Below are 20,894 nucleotides of genomic sequence, written 5' to 3' on the forward strand. Positions count from 1 at the left end.
ATTTCACATTTATACAAAATTGAAGGTTAGAAAACGCTGTCATAAATGTTTCCCACCAGCTACGAGAGTTAACTCCAGTGTGATTAGTGTGTCTAGCGGTGGTATAACGTGTTTTTTTTTTTTCTCTCCGGCAACTGTCTATAATGAGAAAGAGAGTGTGTATATAATGCAAGGGTCTCCAACCTTTTTTGCACCATGGTCCGGTGTGATTTGGGTCTTTTTTTCACGGATCGGTGTTCAAATTTTGCACCCTTATAAAATTTTGCTCCCAAAGCTTTTGTGGTGGGGGAAAAAAGCCCTCTTTTATATTCAGTTGGACTCTCAATGTTATCCAACGGTGCTAAAAAACTATTTATATCATAAACATACATGTGCAACACGAAAATGGCGTAAAATAATGCTTAACGACACGGCGAAGTCGTTAAGTGAGAGATCTGCGTGCAGTTGTTGTTTGCAGCTAACATGGCAAACGTAAGTTAATGTTCCTTTCTTTAAAGAAAGTTTGTAGTGTGACTTTGGAATAGCTGCATTCGCGGTCATTTTTAACGTTACGCGCATGCCAAATTTGTCAAAACACCGGCAATGCGCGGCAGAAAAATACAGCAAATATAAAATAACATTTGTTTTTAGCCCCGTCGTGTTAAGTGCAGGGAAAATACAACTCACCCGCTGAATCAGTGCTCCCACTGATTCAGCGGGTGAGTTGTATTTTCCCTGCCTGAGCTTGTTTCATTTGTTTCAGTGCTCTCCTAGCGATGTCAGGATATTCCGAAATGACTTTAATCCAGAACCGCGGTAGAGTTGTTGTCTCAAATGTACGTTTCAGGTCGCCGTGATTTGCGATCTCTACAAGCTGATATTTCTGTTGCACAGACATGGTCGAATCACTCGGTTCATTCACATACGGGTCACGAACCCACTCCTTTGCAGTTCGTGGGTCTTTAGTGATTGGGAAGTAGCATAGATTTTGTTTTCTTCGAGGTTGTAGGCTCATCTTCTGGTTCGTGAGGTTCCCTTTTCCCCATTAAAAATCTGTCCAAAGACGTCTGTTTTTCAGTCATTCTAGTGTGGGGGCTAATTATTTCCAGGAACAAATGTGATGGGCGATGACCTACGTCATACGTTATTATCGAGGCCAAGCACACATAGATATACAAAACAAGATGTACTGCTAACAGTCCAATCAATGCATTTCTATGACAACCTCCCATTCTGTAGTTGTATATCTACAGTAGACAGGGATATTGGTGGGTTAAGCGGCACAGGCCAAAGTCAGCCGGCCAGAAAGCAGTCGTTAATAAATTATTTATTATTTCTGCGCGGCCCGGTACCAAATGCGGTCGTTGGGGACCCCTTATATAATGTAAACATGATACGAGTCATTCACACGTGCTTTTTATGGGAAAATATTCCAATTATTTTTGTTCTGATGGTAAGAATGTTGAGCTGTGGCTTGGGTTTAGGCTCACCTAAAAGACTTTGTTGTTTTTTTTTTTTTATTCTTAACATTACTTAACAACAACTTACAACTTAACATTATAACTTAACATTGTAAGTATGTTCCAATTTGCTAATCTGTTTTGAAAAAAAAAAATTCTGCTCAATAGAAAAAAGTTTTTTTTTTTTTTAAATCTAGATATAAGTAACACATTTTAGAGCAGTAGACTTTACGATGCCAATGCCGGAGTCTCAACCACCATTTTGTCTCCAGTCCTTTTTTATTTTTTAAAAATAATGTTCACTTTTTTTTAGATGCATGCTTTTATTTTGGCACAGGAAGTCTAGAGCAAGTCGTACTTCCACACTCGAGTACACACTCGAGTAAGAGCGCGAAGAACACATTTGTGCACACGAAGAAGAGCGCTCGCACACACACAAGGAGGAGCACATTTGCTCCCACAAATAAGTCGCGCAGCCAAGTGAGAGAGAGGAAAGATTACAGTTGCAAGCCTGCGCGCACATTTTATGCTTGTGAAGCTTCAACGGAGGCAACTCCTAGATGTAACAGCGTTTGTACTATTTATTGTGCGTTTTCGATTGTGGTCAAATACTTGGGGCGAGTTTATGTGTTTGTTTTAGATGACGTGCAGACGCTAACTGATATGTGCTAGTCGTTTGTGTGGATTGTTATTAATATTAGTTATGAACACAAATTTTGAATTTCTGTTATTAAAGATTACTTAATTTCATTTTTATTTTAGTTTCATTCTACAAGTGTTGATGCCATAAGCAGCTGAATAAAGTCAGCAAACCACTCCGAAATCTGACATCGTAATTTCAGAGTTTAGCTTGCTGTCTAGCTAGGACTTAGCTCCAACGCCTTGGCCAGGACAGTACAATGACGTATGATACATGTTTTTGGATAGTTGTTTTGAGATTTAGGGGGTATTTATGGGTACCTAAATGATTAATTCCGACTAACGTCGCCAGCATAGGAATGAAACTCATTCGTAACCCGGGAAACCTGTATTTACTATTGGTCACCTTCGAAAATATAATAATTCACCCAATGTATTTGTATGTACTTGCTTATGGATGGTTTAAATTGTCCAGCTTCAAAAATCGTCTCTCTACCTTGCGAACTGTGAACAAGTTAATTTGCTCGGAAACATCTAGAAACCAATGAAAAAAGAAGAGCATTCTTTTAAAAACTTAGTAATCATTTGGGATGAAACAATTATTCATTCTATATCAATATATAGATTTGTTACAACAATCGAATTGAAATCAATCAAAACTGAGGTGTCTTTTTATTGTGTCCAGGTAAAACCCCTTGCCTGGTGTGTATGAACCATCGCACCAATCAGAGCGTCAGCTTGCCTTTTGCCTGCCGTGGGCGCTTTTGCACACGTTCGCCACTGGAGCAAGGTATGCTGGGTGGAGAGCATACGGTGCGCAGCATCATCGAGAGGGTCCGCCTCCCCGTCAATGTATCTGTACCGTCCCGCCCGCCACGAAACCCATATGACCGCCATGCGGTAAGAGAAGGCCACCGCTTCAAGCTGCTCAACATCGTCAGCAAGACAGTGGTACTCTGTATGGTGCTTCGCAGACAGGAAGTGTCGCCCTCCCACTTCCTACTGCTACGCTGCATGCCTCGGTTCAACGTGGCCGACGCCTCTGTGCACACAGCAGCCCTGGAAAGCCTGCTTTTGCGATACTCCTTTGACCCGGATGCCTACTCTCGAGCTGTGAGGGAAACCCGCCCTGAGTTGGAGTGTATGACAGAGGAATGTGTGAGTCCACGACACTCACGTACATATGTGACAACACAGGACTCATTGGCGCCGGCCCTTCAGCAGCTGTCCATGTGCAGTTATGGGGGCGGGGTCTCAGAAAACTTATCACAGCGCTGCAGGGACTCTCTTGGGGTCCAGTTAGGGGAGGGACCAGGTGAGGAGAGGGAGTACGTCACTCCCGAATGGACCGAGGCTGAAATGAGGACCACTGAGGAGATACCCTATGAGGAACTTTGGACCAACCAGAATGCAGACGGCCTAGGGAAGGAGCCAAACCTCATTTCCTTCCATTCATCCACCTCAATGGATGGCTCCCTGGGTACAGTGGTGACAACAGTGGCTGTTCCGCCGCCCGTGCCACCAAAATCTGATGCTGTGAGTCCCCCCCCCCCCCCCCCCCCAAAATCCTGTTCAAGGCAACATCGGCAGTGAGGATGCTGCTCATGAATTACCCGTATATCGCTAGGGATGTTACAGACGTTCTATCAGCAATTATCTCTTTTATAAATATTTCTATCCTACGGAGCCCCTAAAGGGAACATTGATGGAAATAAAATAAATTTAAACCATCTGATGCGCACCAGATTGTTTATAGTGCGCACCTGAAACAATCTGGTGCGCACTTGCTTGTTTCTTGTGCGCACCGGATTGTTTCAGGTGGGCACCAGAAACAATCTAGTAAGTATTAGCCATAGACTTCCGAATTACCGTATTGGCCCGAATGTAAGACGGTGTTTTTTGCATTGAAATAAGACTGAAAAAGAGGGGGTCGTCTTATATTCGCGGTCTAGACATTATGCCCATTCACGACGCTAGATGGCGCCAGATATCATTGAAGCGATGTTCTGTCATGACAGATCTCAGCTACTCTCAAGTATAACCAGTTTACATTATTTTATTGCAATGCTTTTCCTTATTCAGATTTGTTTTAAGACTACAGTTACAGTTAGACTTCACTTTGATGGTTAATGCAGTTATTGCAATTTTGCTGTTTTATCACAATAGATTGGTTTGTTTACATTTCAAAAACCAGACGCCATTCATTTACGAATGTGATTGCACTTTAGTTTACATATTTAAATGTTCAGATATTAAGATTTGAAGGAGGCAAAATAACATGCTTTTTCTCTCAAATATATTGTTATAATCATTTGTTTCAGATGTACTATAATTATTTTCTGTATGAAAATTATTGTGGTGTTCAAAAAGTCTTTTTTCAAACTTGAGTCTTGAAAAAGAGGGGGTCGTCTTATAATCAGGGCCGTCTTATATTCGGGCCAATACGGTTTATTGAAGGGGTGCAGGGCCGATTAATAGGGGGCCTGCATTGTTGGCGTGGCCGTCAAAGCTGACCGAGCGGAATCACAGACAAAGAGCTTTTTTCGTTGAAAATTCTTGTGAATAAATACTTAAATCCCTGAATTCTTTATAGATATGGACGTAAAACAGTCTCGAGTCTTGGTTAAAAGCAAAAAAACAAACAAACATGTAGTTAGCATTCATTTTACGTAAATATGTCGAAGTACGATGCTGGTCTGTCAGTTATCATTATGAAGTCTATGCAATAGCATTATATAGCATTTAAATTGGCGGACGTTTGCTATGCAAGTTATCCAATTGTTCTTTTGTTGTAATTAGATCCTCATTTATTTATTTATTTTATCGTTTGAGACTAGTTGAGTTCAAGATTGAAGTAAAGCTCAACTAAATGTTGTATTATTATTTTTAGCACACCGAAACTACTGGTGTCTGATGCGCACGTGTCATTTTGAATCTATTGTTTTTATGTAATCTTTTACATTTTCACAGGGATTGATGAAGAAGCTGTATTGTGAATTGAAAGCTTGCAGACATGGTGAATGAAACGAAATTTCCTATAGAGGGCAGCAAAGCATCATTTTTAATTTGAAGCCAGCCTAGGTTGCTCTAGTCCACACATTACAATGTATGAGGATTGCATGGTGGCGCCTACAGGCTTGAAGACAGAGTGTTTGAGGCATTTTACACTCAAACAGATAGTGTGGATGTATAGATTTCATGTGCCCTGTTTTGTGGCAGTTAGCAGAGTTCTGCATTGTTCATAAATGTGAAAAATTACAGCTGAGATCTTGGCTATATGATAAAGATTACACATTACAGGGAGCACGATTTGTGTATTCCAGTTAGTTACGTTACTTGTAGCGTTCAAATATGACTAAATACATAATATCGCTATCAAAACTGTTCACAAATGTGTTTTAGCTGCATTATAAAATACCACTATTTAAGTTTTAAAGCATTGTCAATTGGTATTTCCTAAAAAAATAAAAAGAATAATTAACTTTTTCACGATGAAAGCACGGTGTCTTGGTGGATAGATTGTGTGTCCTTATAATATAAGAAAAATATTCTGTGGGCCTTAAAGAATCTGTCAACATATTGCAGCTCAGTACTATCTGGCATGATGTGGCAAAATGTAGTACTACACTGCAGATGCACAACTCGAAAGTAGGATTTGCCTGAATTGTGTCTGTAAAAACAACAAACTGCTAACATTTCTCATATTTTGCATGTTCTGTGAAGTTTATGAATACGTACAAGGCTTGTTTTCGGTCATCTGAATTGTACACTTATCGTCATGGTTTCTGTCAGCAAAATTGAAGTGTGGGAGCTTCCTTCGTCTGAATCATTGCCTGACTCGCCTGACAGTGTTCCTCATTCCCTGATATTTAGTCTGCCAAACTGAATTTGTGTACACCTGCAGGCAAACATTTCCTACTGCATGGTGAAGCATCTCAAAACATTTCTGTCTGAATGTGTACATGCATGTGTGTGGAAAGAGTTTTTCCTGGTGTCTAAAGGTCATCCAAGTTTGACATTTACCAACCAGGAGAGAGGGTAATAGTGACACAAACCTGCCCACATGCGCACTCACTCACTCACTCACTCACTCACTCACTCACTCACTCACTCACTCACTCACTCACTCACTCACTCACTCACTCACTCACTCACTCACTCACTCACTCACATGCACTCTGCATCTGCTATTGTGGTTCACATTGTTTGTGTGCGTATGCATCTGACTCTATAGGTGCGAGAAGAGTGTCGCTACTTGATTGCTCCTCCAGTCCCTCCTCGTGGCTCTAAATTGGGCTCCATCTCCAGTCCAGCCCCCAGCCCTCCTGTGCCTCCTCGCTTCACCAAGGCTGCCATCTCTGCCAGACCCAATCTTTCTTTCTACTCCTCAGGACTGCAGGACAGGTTCAGTCACTTTTCCTTGCAATTACTGAAACCCTTTTGGCTCTTTGGCAATATGATAGTGTGATATTTTTATAATGCCATAATACAAGAGATCCAGACACTTACATACACTGCTGGCCAAAAGTATTGGCACCCCTGCAATTTCGTCAGATAATGCTCAATTTTTCTCAGAAAATGATTGCAATTGCAAATGCTTTGGTATTAATATCTTCATTGATTTTGCTTGCAATGAAAAAACACAAAAGATAATGGAATTTTTTTTAAAACATTATCATTATCAAAACTCCAAAAATGGGTCAAAAATCATGTGATGCTTCTCTAATTTGTGTAATTAACAGCACCTGTTACTTAACTGTGGCACATAACAGGTGGTGGCAATAACTGAATCACACTTGCAGCCAGTTAAAACGGATTAAAGTTGACTCAACCTCTGTCCTGTGTGTACCACATTGAGCATGGAGAAAAGAAAGAAGACCAAAGAACTGTCTGAGGACTTGAGAAGCAAAATTATGAGGAAACATGGGCAATCTTAAAGCTACAAGTCCATCTCCAAAGACCTGAATGTTCCTGTGTCCACCGTGCGCAGTGTCATCAAGAAGTGTAAAGCCCCATGGCACTGTGGCTAACCTCTCTAGATTTGGACGGAAAAGAAAAATTGACGAGATTTTTCAACAAAAGATTGTGCCGATGGTGGATAAATAACCTCGACGAACATCCAAACAAGTTCAAGCAGTCCTGCAGACTGAGGGTACAATTGTGTCAACCCGTACTATCCGTCGGCGTCTGAATGAAAAGGGACACTATGGCAGAAAGACCCCACTTCTGACCCAGAGACATAGAAAAGCCAGACTGGAGTTTGCCAAAACTTACCTAAGAAAGCCAAAAACGTTTTGGAAGAAAGTTCTCTGGTCAGATGAGACAAAAGTAGAGATTTTTGGGAAAAGGCAACATACAGTTAACAGGGGAAAAACGAGGCCGTTAAAGAAAAGAACATGGTCCCCACAGTCAAACATGGCGGAGGTTTGCCTGATGGTTTGCGGTTGCTTTGCTGCCTCTGGCACTGCAATGCTTGACTGTGTGCATGGAATTATGAAGTCTGAAGACTTCCAACAAATTTTGCAGCATAATGTAGGGCCCAATGTGAGAAAGTTGGGTCTCCCTCAGAGGCAATGGGTCTTCCAACAGGACAATGACCCAAAACACACTTCAAAAAGCACTAGAAAATGGTTTGAGAGAAAGCAATGGAGACTTCTAAAGTGGCCAGCAATGAGTCCAGACCTGAATCCCATAGAACGCCTGTGGAGAGATCTGGAAATGGCAGTCTGAAGAAGGCACCCTTCAAATCTCAGAGACCTGGAGCAGTTGGCCAAAGAATAATGGCCTAAAATTCTAGCAGAGCATTGTAAGAAACTCACTGATGGATACCGGAAGCGGTTGTTCGCAGTTATTTTGTCTAAAGGTTGTGCTACCAAATATTAGGCTGAGGGTGCCAATACTTTTGTCCAGCCCATTTTTGGAGTTTTGTGTAAAATTAAATATTATTTCATGTTTTTCATTCTCTTTTGTGTTTTTTCATTGCAAGCAAAATAAATGAAGACATTACTACCAAAGTATTTGTAATTGCAATCATTTTCTGGGAGAAACTGAGCATTATCTGACAGAATTGCAGGAGCCCCAATACTTTTGGCCAGCAGTGTACGTTCAAATCAACAACTCTTTTCAGGCTGGCGCTGTGTGTACAGTAATTCTGTTAATGGGATATATTCGGGAAGGCTCAGCTAAACTATTAACATTCTTGGACAAAGTCCTCCAAATTAAAATAATAAAACAAATTATTTTGATTAATTCTGACTGATGTTATATTTCCTTGGTCTGTTGTAGCTGCTCACTCTCTCCAGACGCTTCCCTCTACTGTTACCCATGTTCCTGGAGTGATTGTCCTGCCCCCAATCCTGAGCCTGTCTCAACCATCCCCGCGGACAACACAGCCAACCCCCAGACAGCACAAGCCACCTGGGTCGAGCCGTGGGTGGACTCCTTCACTAGTGGCCCTCGGCTGAAACCGCCGCCCCCGCAAAGTCGCTTCGCACCCTTTGGTGCTTTGAACCCTTTCAACCGTCAGTCCCCTTGCCCATCACCTGAGCTGTCAGACAATCCAGAAACCTCTAGAGGGGCAGAAGGAGGTGGGATAACTGAAGGCTCTGCCGCACCCACCGACCCGACCTGGCGTCCCCCCGCTGACTTGTCCGCGCTGTCATTGGAGGAAGTGTCGGCCTGCCTGCGTTTCATAGGCCTGTCGGAGGCTGCAGTGTCCATTTTCCAGAGGGAGCGTATTGATGGTAGCCTTTTAGTTCAGTTGACAGAGGACATCCTGTCACATGACTTTCACCTGAGCCGACTCCATGTCACCAAGATCACACAGTTTATACAAGGATGGAGGCCTAAAATCTAACACATAAACACTATTCCCTGTCAAACAAATCCATAGCACTGGCTTTACTCCAGTAGGAGCTGGTACATTATCTATTACATTGAAATTCTTAACTCATTCACTGCCATTGACAAGTGTACTTGTCAATTGTGTGTTAGGATCCAATTCTGCTCCACTGTTAATTTCGGGTGTCCAAACAACTGTACCAATGCACTACCGCCAGCAGAAGATGGTTATGATACACCATTTCAGATTTGATGTCAGAACTTTTTCTTGCTATGACATGGTATGGTGAAAAAAAATAATATAGTGAAATATAACAGATATTTTAGATGTAATGATGAGAATAGCTCTTGCTGAATAAGGAGCCTGTAAAAAATATGACCCCATGACGAGTGTTGTCCGATTGGGCAGGTTCCCCAAAATTTGGCTATTTTTAGGGCGAGAGAGTAATGTATTGGGCGGGTTGATTAAAAAAAAAAAAATAGAACCCCTTGCCAAAAACCAACAACGGTTGACTAGGCATGTGCCTGTATGAGATTCTGACAGTATGATAACCTTAAGCAAAAATATCACGGTTTCACTGTATTGCAATTGCAGCTCTAAAATGTGTTACTTTAAGATATCTGGATTTTAAAAAAACATTGAACAGGAATTTTATTTTTTCAAAACAAATTAGCAAATGGGAACATAAGTATAATGTTAAATTAAAAAACATATATTATGAATAAGATTACAATAAATGCAGTCCTTTAAGTGAGCATAAACCCATAGCCATAGCTTTGCATTTATTATCATCAGAACAAAAATAATTGAATTATTTTCCATAAAAAGCACATGTGTATGACTTGTATCATGTTTACATCACACACACACACTCGCTCAACAAAGACAGTTGCCAGAGAAAAAAAAACACATATTTTACCACTGCTAGACACACTAAACACGCTGGAGTTAACTCTTGTAGCTGGTGGGAATAGCGTTTACTAACCTTTAATTTTATAGAAATGCGAAATCATATTGGAGGTATTGCCTCCTCAGCAGCCACCCTCTGCAAACATGTTATACATGTCGGTTGGCCCTCCTTCTCTAAGCTGCGGCCGGCCGTAACTTTTCTTCAGCTAAAGTATTCCCATACCAGCAATTTCTTTTTCTTCGATGGGCGGGGGAAAGTTAAGGAGTTTCACCACCTCCAGCCATCGTGTACCACAGCTGACTCACTGATACTGAGCAACAACTGATGGGGGAGGGTTGAGCCTTGCAGCTGCAAGCGAATTTTCTCCCTGCATTTGGGACCTAAAAAATAGCTGATACCTTAGGGACTGTATGGCGGAAAATTTTGGGGGTTTAGAAACCGTGACGTTTTCATACCACGTTATGCCTTGAAACTGGTCATCGGCACTTGCCTACGGTTCACTCACAAAACACAGCACATGAAGTGTACTTAGCACAACCTAACAACCGAAACACAGTATTTGTTAAGAGGGTTACATTTGTTAATGCTATCATGCAATTTGATAGTGCACAAAAATCAATATGTGCATGAGAATATTCATTTAAAATCACAAATATTAATAAAAACAAAAGTGTAAAAGCTTTTACTTGTGAATAGTTGGCTAAGACGTGTTGACCACTACAGGGGCTCCGGCACCGTTAGAGAGCCCAGGAGATGAACTCAAATACAGTTCTTTAATGGGCTCACATGCAGGTGTGCATGCTGAAAATATTGTATAAGTTGTACTTCGACAGTGATTTCTATTGGCAAACGTGTATCTTTGGCATTAAATAATGAGTAAATATACAGAACTCAACTCCTTTGATGCTTATTGGCAAAACAGCATTGATTCCACAACAATAACTTGATTTTGGCGTATTTATTCATACTGTTTATAACTTATAAAACGAAAACATAAAGAGTACAGAGTTGTATAAGGGAAACCTTTTATCATGAACGGGAAGTTGTAATTTTGACTGGGGGTTTTTTTTTCCCCCCTTTTTTTCTTCCATTGAACTGGGCCTTTTTAATGATGTGATTGGGCTGGAGACTGTCTTTCTGATCTGGCAACCGTGCCTGTGACTGACATTAATTCTGCTTCATATGTTTTGTTTCACAATACAACATTTCTCCACTTTTTGAGAGGAACAGCTACATTTTCTAAAACATGCAATCTAAAACCATACATATGTTCTTTTTTCCTGGCAAAAGAAAAGCATATTCTTGTATGTGGAGTTGTAGAATGCAATATTTGGTGGATCTTGAAAACAAAATCAGTCAACATGTTGAAAAAAATAGCTTGAAATATAAGGTTGGCTTCCTTGAAAACAACTGGCAGTGAATGAGTTATGAAATAACGTTTCACAATATGTGTGTACACATTGCACAACCACATGAGCCAAATTGGATTACTTGGTAGAAGCAGGGCTAGAATGTGCCTTTTTAGCCATCCTAAATGTGCCTTTGACTGTGACCAAGTTAAATGAAGCCGCTCCCCCCAACTCCTGAACCGACATTGCAGACTTGCTTTTTGTCTGAAACCCAGACTAGAATTGGTTTACTAACAAATGGAATGACATACTAAAGATATTATATTGTGTCTTTCGCACAGCTACAGTCAAATATGGTCAATGCCACATTATGGCCAAAGTACAAACTAGTATATCGAATTATTTTTTTGCACAAAAATGCTGAAGTTGCTGAAAGACTATTCTAAGTGTTACCTGATTATAGTGGATCCTTCCAAATACAATGCTGATAATGAATGAACTATCTTGACTACAGATGAGGAATATGATGCCACTTATATGGCCAAAAGTAATTTTCAGCCTTTTTCAGATAAACAGATGCCTTAAAAAAAAAAATCTGCGGCCAATAACTGTGTGGCGTAAGATAATTAGAAGCCATCTGCAATCAGTAAATCAGTACATTCGCAACATTATGTGATGGGTGACATTTTTGTTTATACTATAGGAGTCAATTTTTTTTAACATTCCCTTTTGAATAACACAAACTGTTGTTCTGTTTATAGACATGTAAATGTTGACTGCCTCAAAAATATAGTTTCTAAAATGTACCTCAGATCACTTTGAAATGCCATGCATAAATAATAAATTAAATCATGCTTGATTTTACTATATGGTCATATTTAAATTTCATTTCATCAGAAAATAATGTAATGAAGTATTGAACAAAATGTTGTTGTTTTTTTTAATACATGTTTGTTAGTTTTGAGTGAACTTCCTCAATTTTTCCAAACCCTGAATAAGTCCCAGTTCAGTCACATTAGGAATAGATAGAACTTTTGAGTTAGTAGCTGTCACTCACTTGAACAAGCTGAAATCACAGTGTAGTCAAATGTAATACAAATCTGTAGTCAATTGAATACATTAATTGTCATGTATGAAATGATTAAAAGCTGACTAAATGGGATGAACACATAATAGAACACCACCCAAAAACTGTTCAAAGTAGAATTGAGAACCTTTTCCAAAAAGTGATGTTTTATAAATGAATAAATAAATAAAAAAGGGGGTGGTGGTGGTGGTTAAAACTGATGAATGAATTTATGCTCCCCTCACTTAATTCCTGACACCAGACAAGTGTATTCAGTCTATGAGATGATTGTTTTTTTAGAATATTGACGCTTACCCACATTTCAGAATACTTGGCTGAATCAATTGTGAAATTTCTTGCTGGAGTCTCCAGCATGGTCCAGTAAGAGCTGGCATGGTGTGAACTGGTTTCCATACACTTCTTCAAAACGTCTCATGTTGCTTACAAGACGATCAGCGCCGAATGAGTCCACAAACCTGAATGGACCTGTATGAGACCGAGACAATAAACAATCTATTAAAACTGATTTTAAATAGTGTAAATGCTTGGGTCCCTTGACTAAAAAAAAAAAAAAAAGCTACCGCGATCACCATGTGTTCTATATATTTCAACGTTATCATCATTTTTGGTATTTTTGTTGTTTTTTTTGGGGGGGGGGGAGACTGAGTGTTCTGTGAATATATTTTCATGTGACATACCACCCAGGCAGGGAGGAAAGCCAAGTCCAAACACAGCTCCAATGTCTCCCTCTACTGGATTTGTCAGTATCCCCTCCTGGAGACACAACACGGCCTCGTTCACGAAGCGAGACACTAGCCGGTACTGGATGTCAGAGTCTGATGATCTGCAATAAACAAAAAAAAAAAAGGTGACCTTTAAAAAAACTTAAAAGCAAATATAAATCACAGGATCTCCTCTTACACTGATGGAGCAGCAGACAGTTTGTATTTCTTGAGAATTGCTTCAGCTTCGGGATTTACACTCTTCTCCTTCTTCCCTTTGCCATAGATGAAACAGCCTTTTCCCGATTTACGACCTGCGCAAAACAATAAATACTGTACATTGTAAGCACATCGAAACACTGTGGTAAAGCACTGTCTCATTATTATTAGTGCTATTGGAAGTAGGGGTGTGACAAAATATCGAAATGGTGATATATCGTGATACTTTGTATCCCAAAAAGGTTATCGATATGGTCCTGCCAAGAATCAAGATATCGTTTTAAAAAGGTGTCAATGTCTTAAAAAATAAGAAATAAAAAGGAACACACAAGTTGCTACCAAAATCTTCCACCATAATAGTGTCTCAGTTAACACTAAAGCTGCATTGATGGTGCTTGACACCCAATCCATTTAGACTGGGAACGTTCGCTCATTCGAAACCAGAGCATTCACAGTCATTCTGTGATTTTTAGGGCATTTAGAGGTCACTTGCTGTTCATTGTAGGGCATTTACAGGTCATTTTATGTTGAGTTTGAGTTATTTGGGTGATTCCCAGGTCACTTCCTCTTCTGTAACTCAAAATTAACAGGAAGTGACCCATAAAATACCCCAAAATCAACAGGAAGTAACTGAAAATCAACAAGTAAATTACCTTAAATGGCCCAAAATTACCTCATTGCCTGGCATTGGCTGCCACTGACAGCCATAGACGTTCAATCCATTTGGGATGGCAGCGAATGAACGAATGTTCATTCGCTGCCATCCCTCCCAGTTCAAATGGATTGGACGTCTACTAGTGATAAACTCATTCCAATTCACAGCAGAAGCTTGTTTTTCTTTTTGTTAGTTGTTTGTATAATATCCTAGAATGATTTCCTGACCAAAGGTTCGATAATCGTTGTATCGCCATATCGTCAGATCATCGTTATCGTGAGCTTTGTATCGCAAATCGTATCGTATTGTGAGGTACCAAGAGGTTTCCACTCCTAATTGAAAGCCACTTTCAAAATGGTACCTCATTAGTGGAAAGGACAGAAGCAAAAAATAGAAATTGTGTGGAAATTAGAATACAAACCCATCCATGGAACTCGTAAGAGCAAAAATGAGTAAACTCTTAATTGTCAATGAAGAAGGTCATGAAATGTGTTCAGCTGACAGGATCACCATTAATTGTTTTGGTTAATGATTAACACGAAAGCTACTTTCAAAAAAATGCAAGTTGTGTTCATTTAACTCACTAAATTGCCTTTAGGTGTCTATGATAATAGCTGTCGATGTATGCCTGGCGACCAGGGTGAACCATACCCTTCTCACCAACAGACAGTTTTGATCGACTCCATCTCACTAATGACCCAAATGAGGACAAACCCTACATAAAATGGATGGATTAAAAATATTACCTTTGAAGCCTTTCTCCACCATGGTCTTAAGAACATCCACATTTCCACCTCCAAACCGAGAACCAAAAGCTTTGCCCAGATCCTACAATCAAACACACAGCTTTTACACGATTCTGCATTGAAAATTCTCTCTTCCGAGTTTTAATACGTCTGGACGTTCCAGAGAGCAGCATTTAATTCTTGCGTTAAACATGACTCATGAAAAATAAACGATATTACCTCGGCCACATGAGCAGCCACATCAATACCGACTTCATCTGCCAGAGTTGCCGCGCCGACAGGGAAGCCAAAGCTTGTTGTCAAGTTGTCAAGCTTCTTTGGACCTACACCTTCCTGCGTTCGACATACATACAGATCATAGTAGTAATTTTTAGTTTAGTGAAAAATGACGAAATGCTTTTTTTTTTTTTTTTTTTTTTTTAAGTGTAAAATCTATTATTTACCTGAAGCACCCTGACAGCTTCTGCCAACATGGGAGCCAAGCAGCGAGTGGTGTAAAAACCAGGACCATCCTGTATTCAAAGTGAGCAGTAGTAACAAGAAGTAACAAAAGTTGTTTATGTAAAGCGCTTTGAGCGCCTTGAAAGGTGGAAAAGCGCTATATAAGAATAACACCATTTACCATTATAGTGTTCCTACATCTATGGCCTTCTCACACAGTGAAAACACAAGTACAGTAATACCTCTACCCGAGACTTCATAATGTATTGTCGGGACACGGGGTGCGGGGCCGATTCATAGGGGGGCTATCCAAGTCAAAGCTGACCGAGTGGAAAAACAGACAAAGAGCTTTTTCTGTTAAAAATTCTTGTGAATAAATACTTAAATCCCTGAATTCTTTATAGATATGTACGTAAAACAGTTTCGATTCTTGGTTAAAAGCTAAATAACCGTGCAGGTAGCATTTCTTTTACGTAAATATTGCGAACTAGGAGGCTAGTCAATAAGGATATTAGCGGCCGCCATATGTAAACAAAGAGCTTTTTCTATTGAAAATTCTTGTGAATAAATGCTTAAATCTTTGAATTCTTTATAGATATGGACGTAAAACAGTCTTGATTCTTGGTTAAAAGCAACAACAAAAAAACGTGCAGGTAGCATTTATTTTACGTAAATATTCCGAACTATGAGGCTGGTGAGTAAGGAAATTAGAGCCACCATATGTAAACAGAGCTTTTTCCATTTAAAATTGTGAAAAAATGCTTAAATCCCTGAATTCCCTGCCGCAGTTTCTTTGTTTTGCCGCAAGACAGACGCACGGCGTATTTCAGGAATCAACATGGGTTCCAAGAAGTTTAGTGCAGGTGGTGGAAAAAAAAGGAAAAAGGTGATGCTTCCCATTGAAATAAAGATGGAAATGAAAAATATGAGCGTCGTGTGCGCATCCATGAACTGGCTCGACAATACGGATGTAGAATGTCTACCATCTCGACGGTCCTGCTCCGACCTCAGTTCGCCAGTCTTTATAAGTTATTATTGTAGTAACATTGCCAGCTTCGTCAGGTTTTTAATCATTTATTATTTAATTATTTCAGAACTTGTGCAACACAACACACCTACTGTCCGTAGCAGTTGACGCCAACAAAAAAACATTAAAACAGAGTAAAATCTCTACCGCACCTTTCCTTCTGTCACGTCAGCCACACAGTGCATTCAGGTACAGCACGCAAAACATGTCCGCCACATTAGAACACGATTTGCTACATTATTACAGGAATTTTTTTTTTTTTTTTTTCATTTATATTTTTTTGTTTTGCTACGTGTAATTGACATTTGTAATAGTACCAGCAGTATTTATTGAGGATTTAGTGTAGGTTTTAGGGCTGTGGAACAAATTAATGGAATTATAATGTATTCTTATGAAAAAATTCTGCTTGACATACGACCATTTCGACTTACAAACAAGGACCTGGAACGAATTAACTTTGTATGTAGAAGTACCACTGTATTATACTGCTTGATTTAGAGAGGAGCGGCTCTTACCCCGACAACAATGACGATCTTGCCCTGTTTGAGCCCCACACTCACAGCTGAAGCCAGAGTGTCCTTGGATGTTTTATCAGTGGTGATGATCTCAAGCAGCTGCATCTTATCCACTGGTGAGAAGTAGTGCATTCCAATCACCTGTGAATCACATTAATTTTGGTAGCGTATGTTACATTTGAATTTTTTTTGCATTGAAATTTAATTTGAAGTTATTTATTGACTCTTGGTTCTTCATTCTTTAACAGAAGGGTACCAACAACGCTGTTGTCCTGTCTGTCATGTGAAGCAAACAAAACACTATCAAGGGTGAAACAAACAACAGGCTTAGTAACGTTCTGTCTGCTTTGCCACAACTTGCACTCAGTCTTAAAACTAACAAAGCAGTCTGGAGCAAAATGTGCAAATCAGTCTTTCGGTTGGTAGCAAATCACCCAACACAATGAACAAAAACACACAGTTAACGAAAACATAATAGTTTGGGAGGGGGGGCATTGTACCATGTTATGCCATAAAAAAGTCCAATTGACACTCATAGAAATCATTTGATTGCAGTTATTCCCACAAAAGGTATTCTTACCAATTCAGGCCGTTTGCTTGCAGCAGCTATATCTTTAATGGGCAGTGCGGAAGTGTTGGAGGCAAACACGCAGTGAGGAGGAATCACCTACACAGACACACATAAAAAAACTAGCAAGAAGAAATTCACTACATTGAATTCAAGTGATCATTAGGGACTTACTGCCTCCATTTCCTTAAGAACTTTGTGTTTCACGCTAATATCCTCAAACACGGCCTCGATCACCATGTCGGCAGATGAGAAGCCCGTTAAATCGAGCTGGGTTGAGAGGTTGGACAGCGTGACGTCGCGCTCAAATGAAGACAGTGTTTTCTTCTTCACCTTCATGTTCAGACTATCGATAAAAACATAATGACATGAATTCCCACTTTTTATGATTTGGTCCTTGCTTGGTGCAGATCACAGTAGATAGAAACTGCCAAATGCATGCAGATATTACCCATTGTAGACCTGTTCTTCTCCTCTGCTGATACCCTCAACTGTGGTGTCTTTCAGTATTGTTCTGATGCCTTTGTCTATTGATACTTGAGCTATACCTGCACCCATTAGTCCTGCACCCAGGATTGCCAGATTCCTGTCCGAGAAAGCATTGGCAAATTGTCAGAGGTACTTTGCACAAAAAGGACTCTCTATTTTGTACAATAATGAGGCTGCAATAGATACAGTGGTATGAAAAAGTATCTGAACCTTTTGGACTTTCTCATATTTTTGCATAAAATCACCACCAAATGTGATGTAATCTTTGTCAAATTCACACAGATGAAAAAACAGTGTCTGCTTTAACTAAAACCAGCCAAACATTTATAGGTTTTCATATTTTGAATAAGGATAAGTATGCAAATAATGACAAAAGGGAGAAAAATAAGTACGTGAACCCTCACGTTTAATATTTTGTGGCCCCCCTTTGGCAGCAATAACTTCAACCAGATGCTTCCTGTAGCTGCAGATCAGTCTGGCACATTGATTAGGACTAATCTTGGCCCATTCTTCTATACAAAACTGGTGTAGTACAGTCAGATACCTGGGATGTCTAACATGAATCGCTTTCTTTAGGTCATGCCACATCATCTCAATGTGGTTCAAGTCTGGACTTTGGCCACTCCAGAATGTGTATTTTGTTCCTCTGAAACCATTCTGAAGTTGATTTACTTGTCTTGTTGCAGCATCAATGCTCTTTTTAGCTTCAACTGTCTGACAGACGGCCTCAGGTTTTCCTGCAAAACATCCTGATAAACTTTTGAATTCATTCTTCCATTAATGATTGCAAGTTGTCCAGAACCTGAGGCAGCAAAACAGCCCCAAATCATGATGCTCCCTCTACCATGCCTCACGGTGGGGATGAGGTGTTGATGTTGGTGAGCTGATCCATTTTTCCTCCACACATAACGTTGTGTGTTACTCCCAAACAATTCAACTTTGGTTTCATCAGTCCACAAAATATTTTTGCCAAAACTTCTGTGTAGTGTCCAAGTGCCTTTTTGCAAACATGAAACAAGCAACAATGTTACTATTAGATAGCAGTGTCTTCCTCTGTGGAGTCCTCCCATGGACACCATTCTTAGCCATAGTTTTACGTATAGTTGATGTTTACACAGAGATATACCAGTGATTTCTGTAAGTCTTTAGCAGACACTGTAGGATTATTTTTTTTACCTCTCTAAGTATTCTGTGCTGAACTCTTGGCGTCATCTTTGGTGAACGGCCGCTCCTTAGGAGAGAAGCAACAGTGCCAAACTCTCTCCATTTGTAGACAACTTCTCTGTCTTTTAGAGATGGTTTTGTATCCTTTCGGACGTTTTTCTAAATCAACAATCCTTGATCAAAGGTCTTCAAACAGCTCTTTGACCGAGCCATGATGCACATCAGACAATGCTTCTCATCAAGACAATTCTTACCAGGTGGGTGTTTTATAGTGGGCAGGACAGCTTTAAGCCACTCATCAGTGATTGGACACACACCTAACTTAAATTGTTAGGTAAAAATTGGTTTCAAGTGCTCTTTAAGTCTCCTTAGGGCAGAGGGTTTTGACAAAGATCAGATCACATTTGATGATAATTTTATGCAGAAATGTGAGAAATTCCAAAAGGTTCAGATACTTTTCATCCCACTGTACGTAGATCTAAAAAATGAATCAACTACACTTCCTTTATGAAGCTAACTAGTGTCACTGAAATGTACACTTTTACAGCATAAATCAAAATGGGTCAAAATATTTAATGCATCTCATTGGAGTAAAGGTTTGTAAAAGGAGTGTACTGCATTGCTCTTACTTGACTTCCTTTTTAGGGGTGCCAAATCGGTTCTTCTTACAAGTCACTTGACCATGGTAGAGGCCAATCAAGGCTTTGGACTCTGGCGTCAAAGCCAGTTTACCAAAGTTCTGCGTAAGGGGAAAAAGTAGATAAGTGTAGTTCATAATAGAATGTAAAGAGCTTATTGAGTTCTTTATGGTCTGCCTTCAAAAACTAGGCTCCTCTCCAGTGGAAACATCTTGATTCTCTCTCCCCAGGGAGGCACACATTACTTTTATATTTCAGAGGGCTTGCCTTTTTGATACATTTATATTTAGGACTGACTGTTATGGGCCTAGACTACTAAGGGATGTCCCATGGCACAATAAACTCCTCTCTTTCCATCCATCCCTTTGGATTTATTTCAACATTACAACTTTATCTTCTCCCTACTGTAGTATTTTACTTTTTCTTCCCTTCTCACCAAAATATTGTGCCTATGCATAGTCATGTTAATATTCTTATCATCCGAACTGCATTGTACTCTGTAGTTTCCATACACACTAATCTCATGTGTAAAATGAATAAAGACAACAAACATACTTCAGCTTCAGTCAGATAACCTGCTTCTCTTCCCAGTTCCACTCCAGTCTTGATCGTCTGCTCGTTTGTAGACACATACGCACACATGAACATGTACACACATTCGGTAAGTCCTGTGCTTTAGATCTACTATTGTTTGCCACATTCCAAGTTGACTACCTCAATGATTTTGACAGGAGCGGGGTACAGTCCTTTAGTTTGTTTCTGAACTTTCTCACTGACAGTCTTGTAGATCTTTTTCTTCACTGGGCCAAGACTCATCACTCTTTCCTGCAGCTCTGCACATGAGCAAAGTTAATCTCGGCGGAGGATCATTTCTCTATTCAAAGTGCCTAAGATTCTTTGGATTTAATTTTACACAACCATAGTGGAATTTGGAATGATAAAGTGTGATTTCCATTGATATACAGTATTCAAATTGAAAGTTAGCTTTGAATTGTTGAAAAGTCCACTTTTGTATTTGAATGAGATTGGGGAGAGCAGGATTTTACTTACTTTGCATGACACTTTTCTTCTTTGAGAGAGACGCCGTCCCATTAGCAATGCCTTTAGCAACATTTACTGCCACTTCCTCCAAATAGTCAATGGTTCTTTCTTCTGCTGGCTTCAACCCAGGACCTGGAGTGATTGGGTCAGTCACAGCCATTGCGTTACATTATAACTCATTTACAGACCGCTTTTGATTCTTTACAAATATCTCTTCATAACCACAGATTAGTTTTAAATGCTGAAAAAACTAAATACATGGTTTTCTCCACTTCCACCATTACTGACAATGATTTACCCGGAATCAAATCCCAAAATGGTACCCAAATTACTCTCACTGATTCATACAAATACTTAGGAATTTGGATTGACAGTAATTTATCATTCAAAACCCATATTCATCATCTAATCCGTAAACTTAAATT

General features: G+C 39.8%; 2 protein-coding genes across 6 annotated transcripts in view; one reads left to right on the forward strand and one right to left on the reverse strand.

Annotated features, from left to right (window-relative positions):
* The window catches only part of gareml (GRB2 associated, regulator of MAPK1-like), a 37,758-nt gene extending 25,033 nt beyond the window's left edge, over window positions 1-12,725 (forward strand). For both annotated transcript variants that reach the window (XM_057823193.1, XM_057823194.1), the window contains 3 exons: window positions 2,764-3,614; window positions 6,313-6,482; window positions 8,364-12,725. In XM_057823193.1, the coding sequence (XP_057679176.1) occupies window positions 2,764-3,614; window positions 6,313-6,482; window positions 8,364-8,934 (1,592 nt within the window). In that variant the 3' untranslated portion in view covers window positions 8,935-12,725. The remainder of the gene's footprint in view (window positions 1-2,763; window positions 3,615-6,312; window positions 6,483-8,363) is intronic.
* Window positions 1-20,894, reverse strand: part of hadhaa (hydroxyacyl-CoA dehydrogenase trifunctional multienzyme complex subunit alpha a) — a 33,298-nt gene that overhangs the window by 7,809 nt on the left and 4,595 nt on the right. For 2 of the 4 annotated variants that reach the window (XM_057823192.1, XM_057823190.1), the window contains exons 8-21: window positions 20,479-20,601; window positions 20,143-20,261; window positions 19,984-20,040; window positions 19,420-19,529; window positions 17,589-17,723; window positions 17,312-17,483; window positions 17,150-17,236; window positions 16,570-16,710; window positions 15,030-15,098; window positions 14,806-14,919; window positions 14,587-14,668; window positions 13,166-13,280; window positions 12,943-13,088; window positions 12,564-12,730 (exon numbers count right to left, since the gene is read on the reverse strand). In XM_057823192.1, the coding sequence (XP_057679175.1) occupies window positions 12,585-12,730; window positions 12,943-13,088; window positions 13,166-13,280; window positions 14,587-14,668; window positions 14,806-14,919; window positions 15,030-15,098; window positions 16,570-16,710; window positions 17,150-17,236; window positions 17,312-17,483; window positions 17,589-17,723; window positions 19,420-19,529; window positions 19,984-20,040; window positions 20,143-20,261; window positions 20,479-20,601 (1,616 nt within the window). In that variant the 3' untranslated portion in view covers window positions 12,564-12,584. Of the gene's footprint in view, window positions 1-10,789; window positions 12,731-12,942; window positions 13,089-13,165; window positions 13,281-14,586; window positions 14,669-14,805; window positions 14,920-15,029; window positions 15,099-16,569; window positions 16,711-17,149; window positions 17,237-17,311; window positions 17,484-17,588; window positions 17,724-19,419; window positions 19,530-19,983; window positions 20,041-20,142; window positions 20,262-20,478; window positions 20,602-20,894 lie in introns of those variants that run through there. The other 2 variants (XM_057823191.1, XM_057823189.1) reach the window with 2 other exon arrangements.

The sequence above is a fragment of the Corythoichthys intestinalis genome, chromosome 19 (genome assembly GCF_030265065.1).
Source record: "Corythoichthys intestinalis isolate RoL2023-P3 chromosome 19, ASM3026506v1, whole genome shotgun sequence".
Classification (NCBI taxonomy): Eukaryota; Metazoa; Chordata; class Actinopteri; order Syngnathiformes; family Syngnathidae; genus Corythoichthys; species Corythoichthys intestinalis.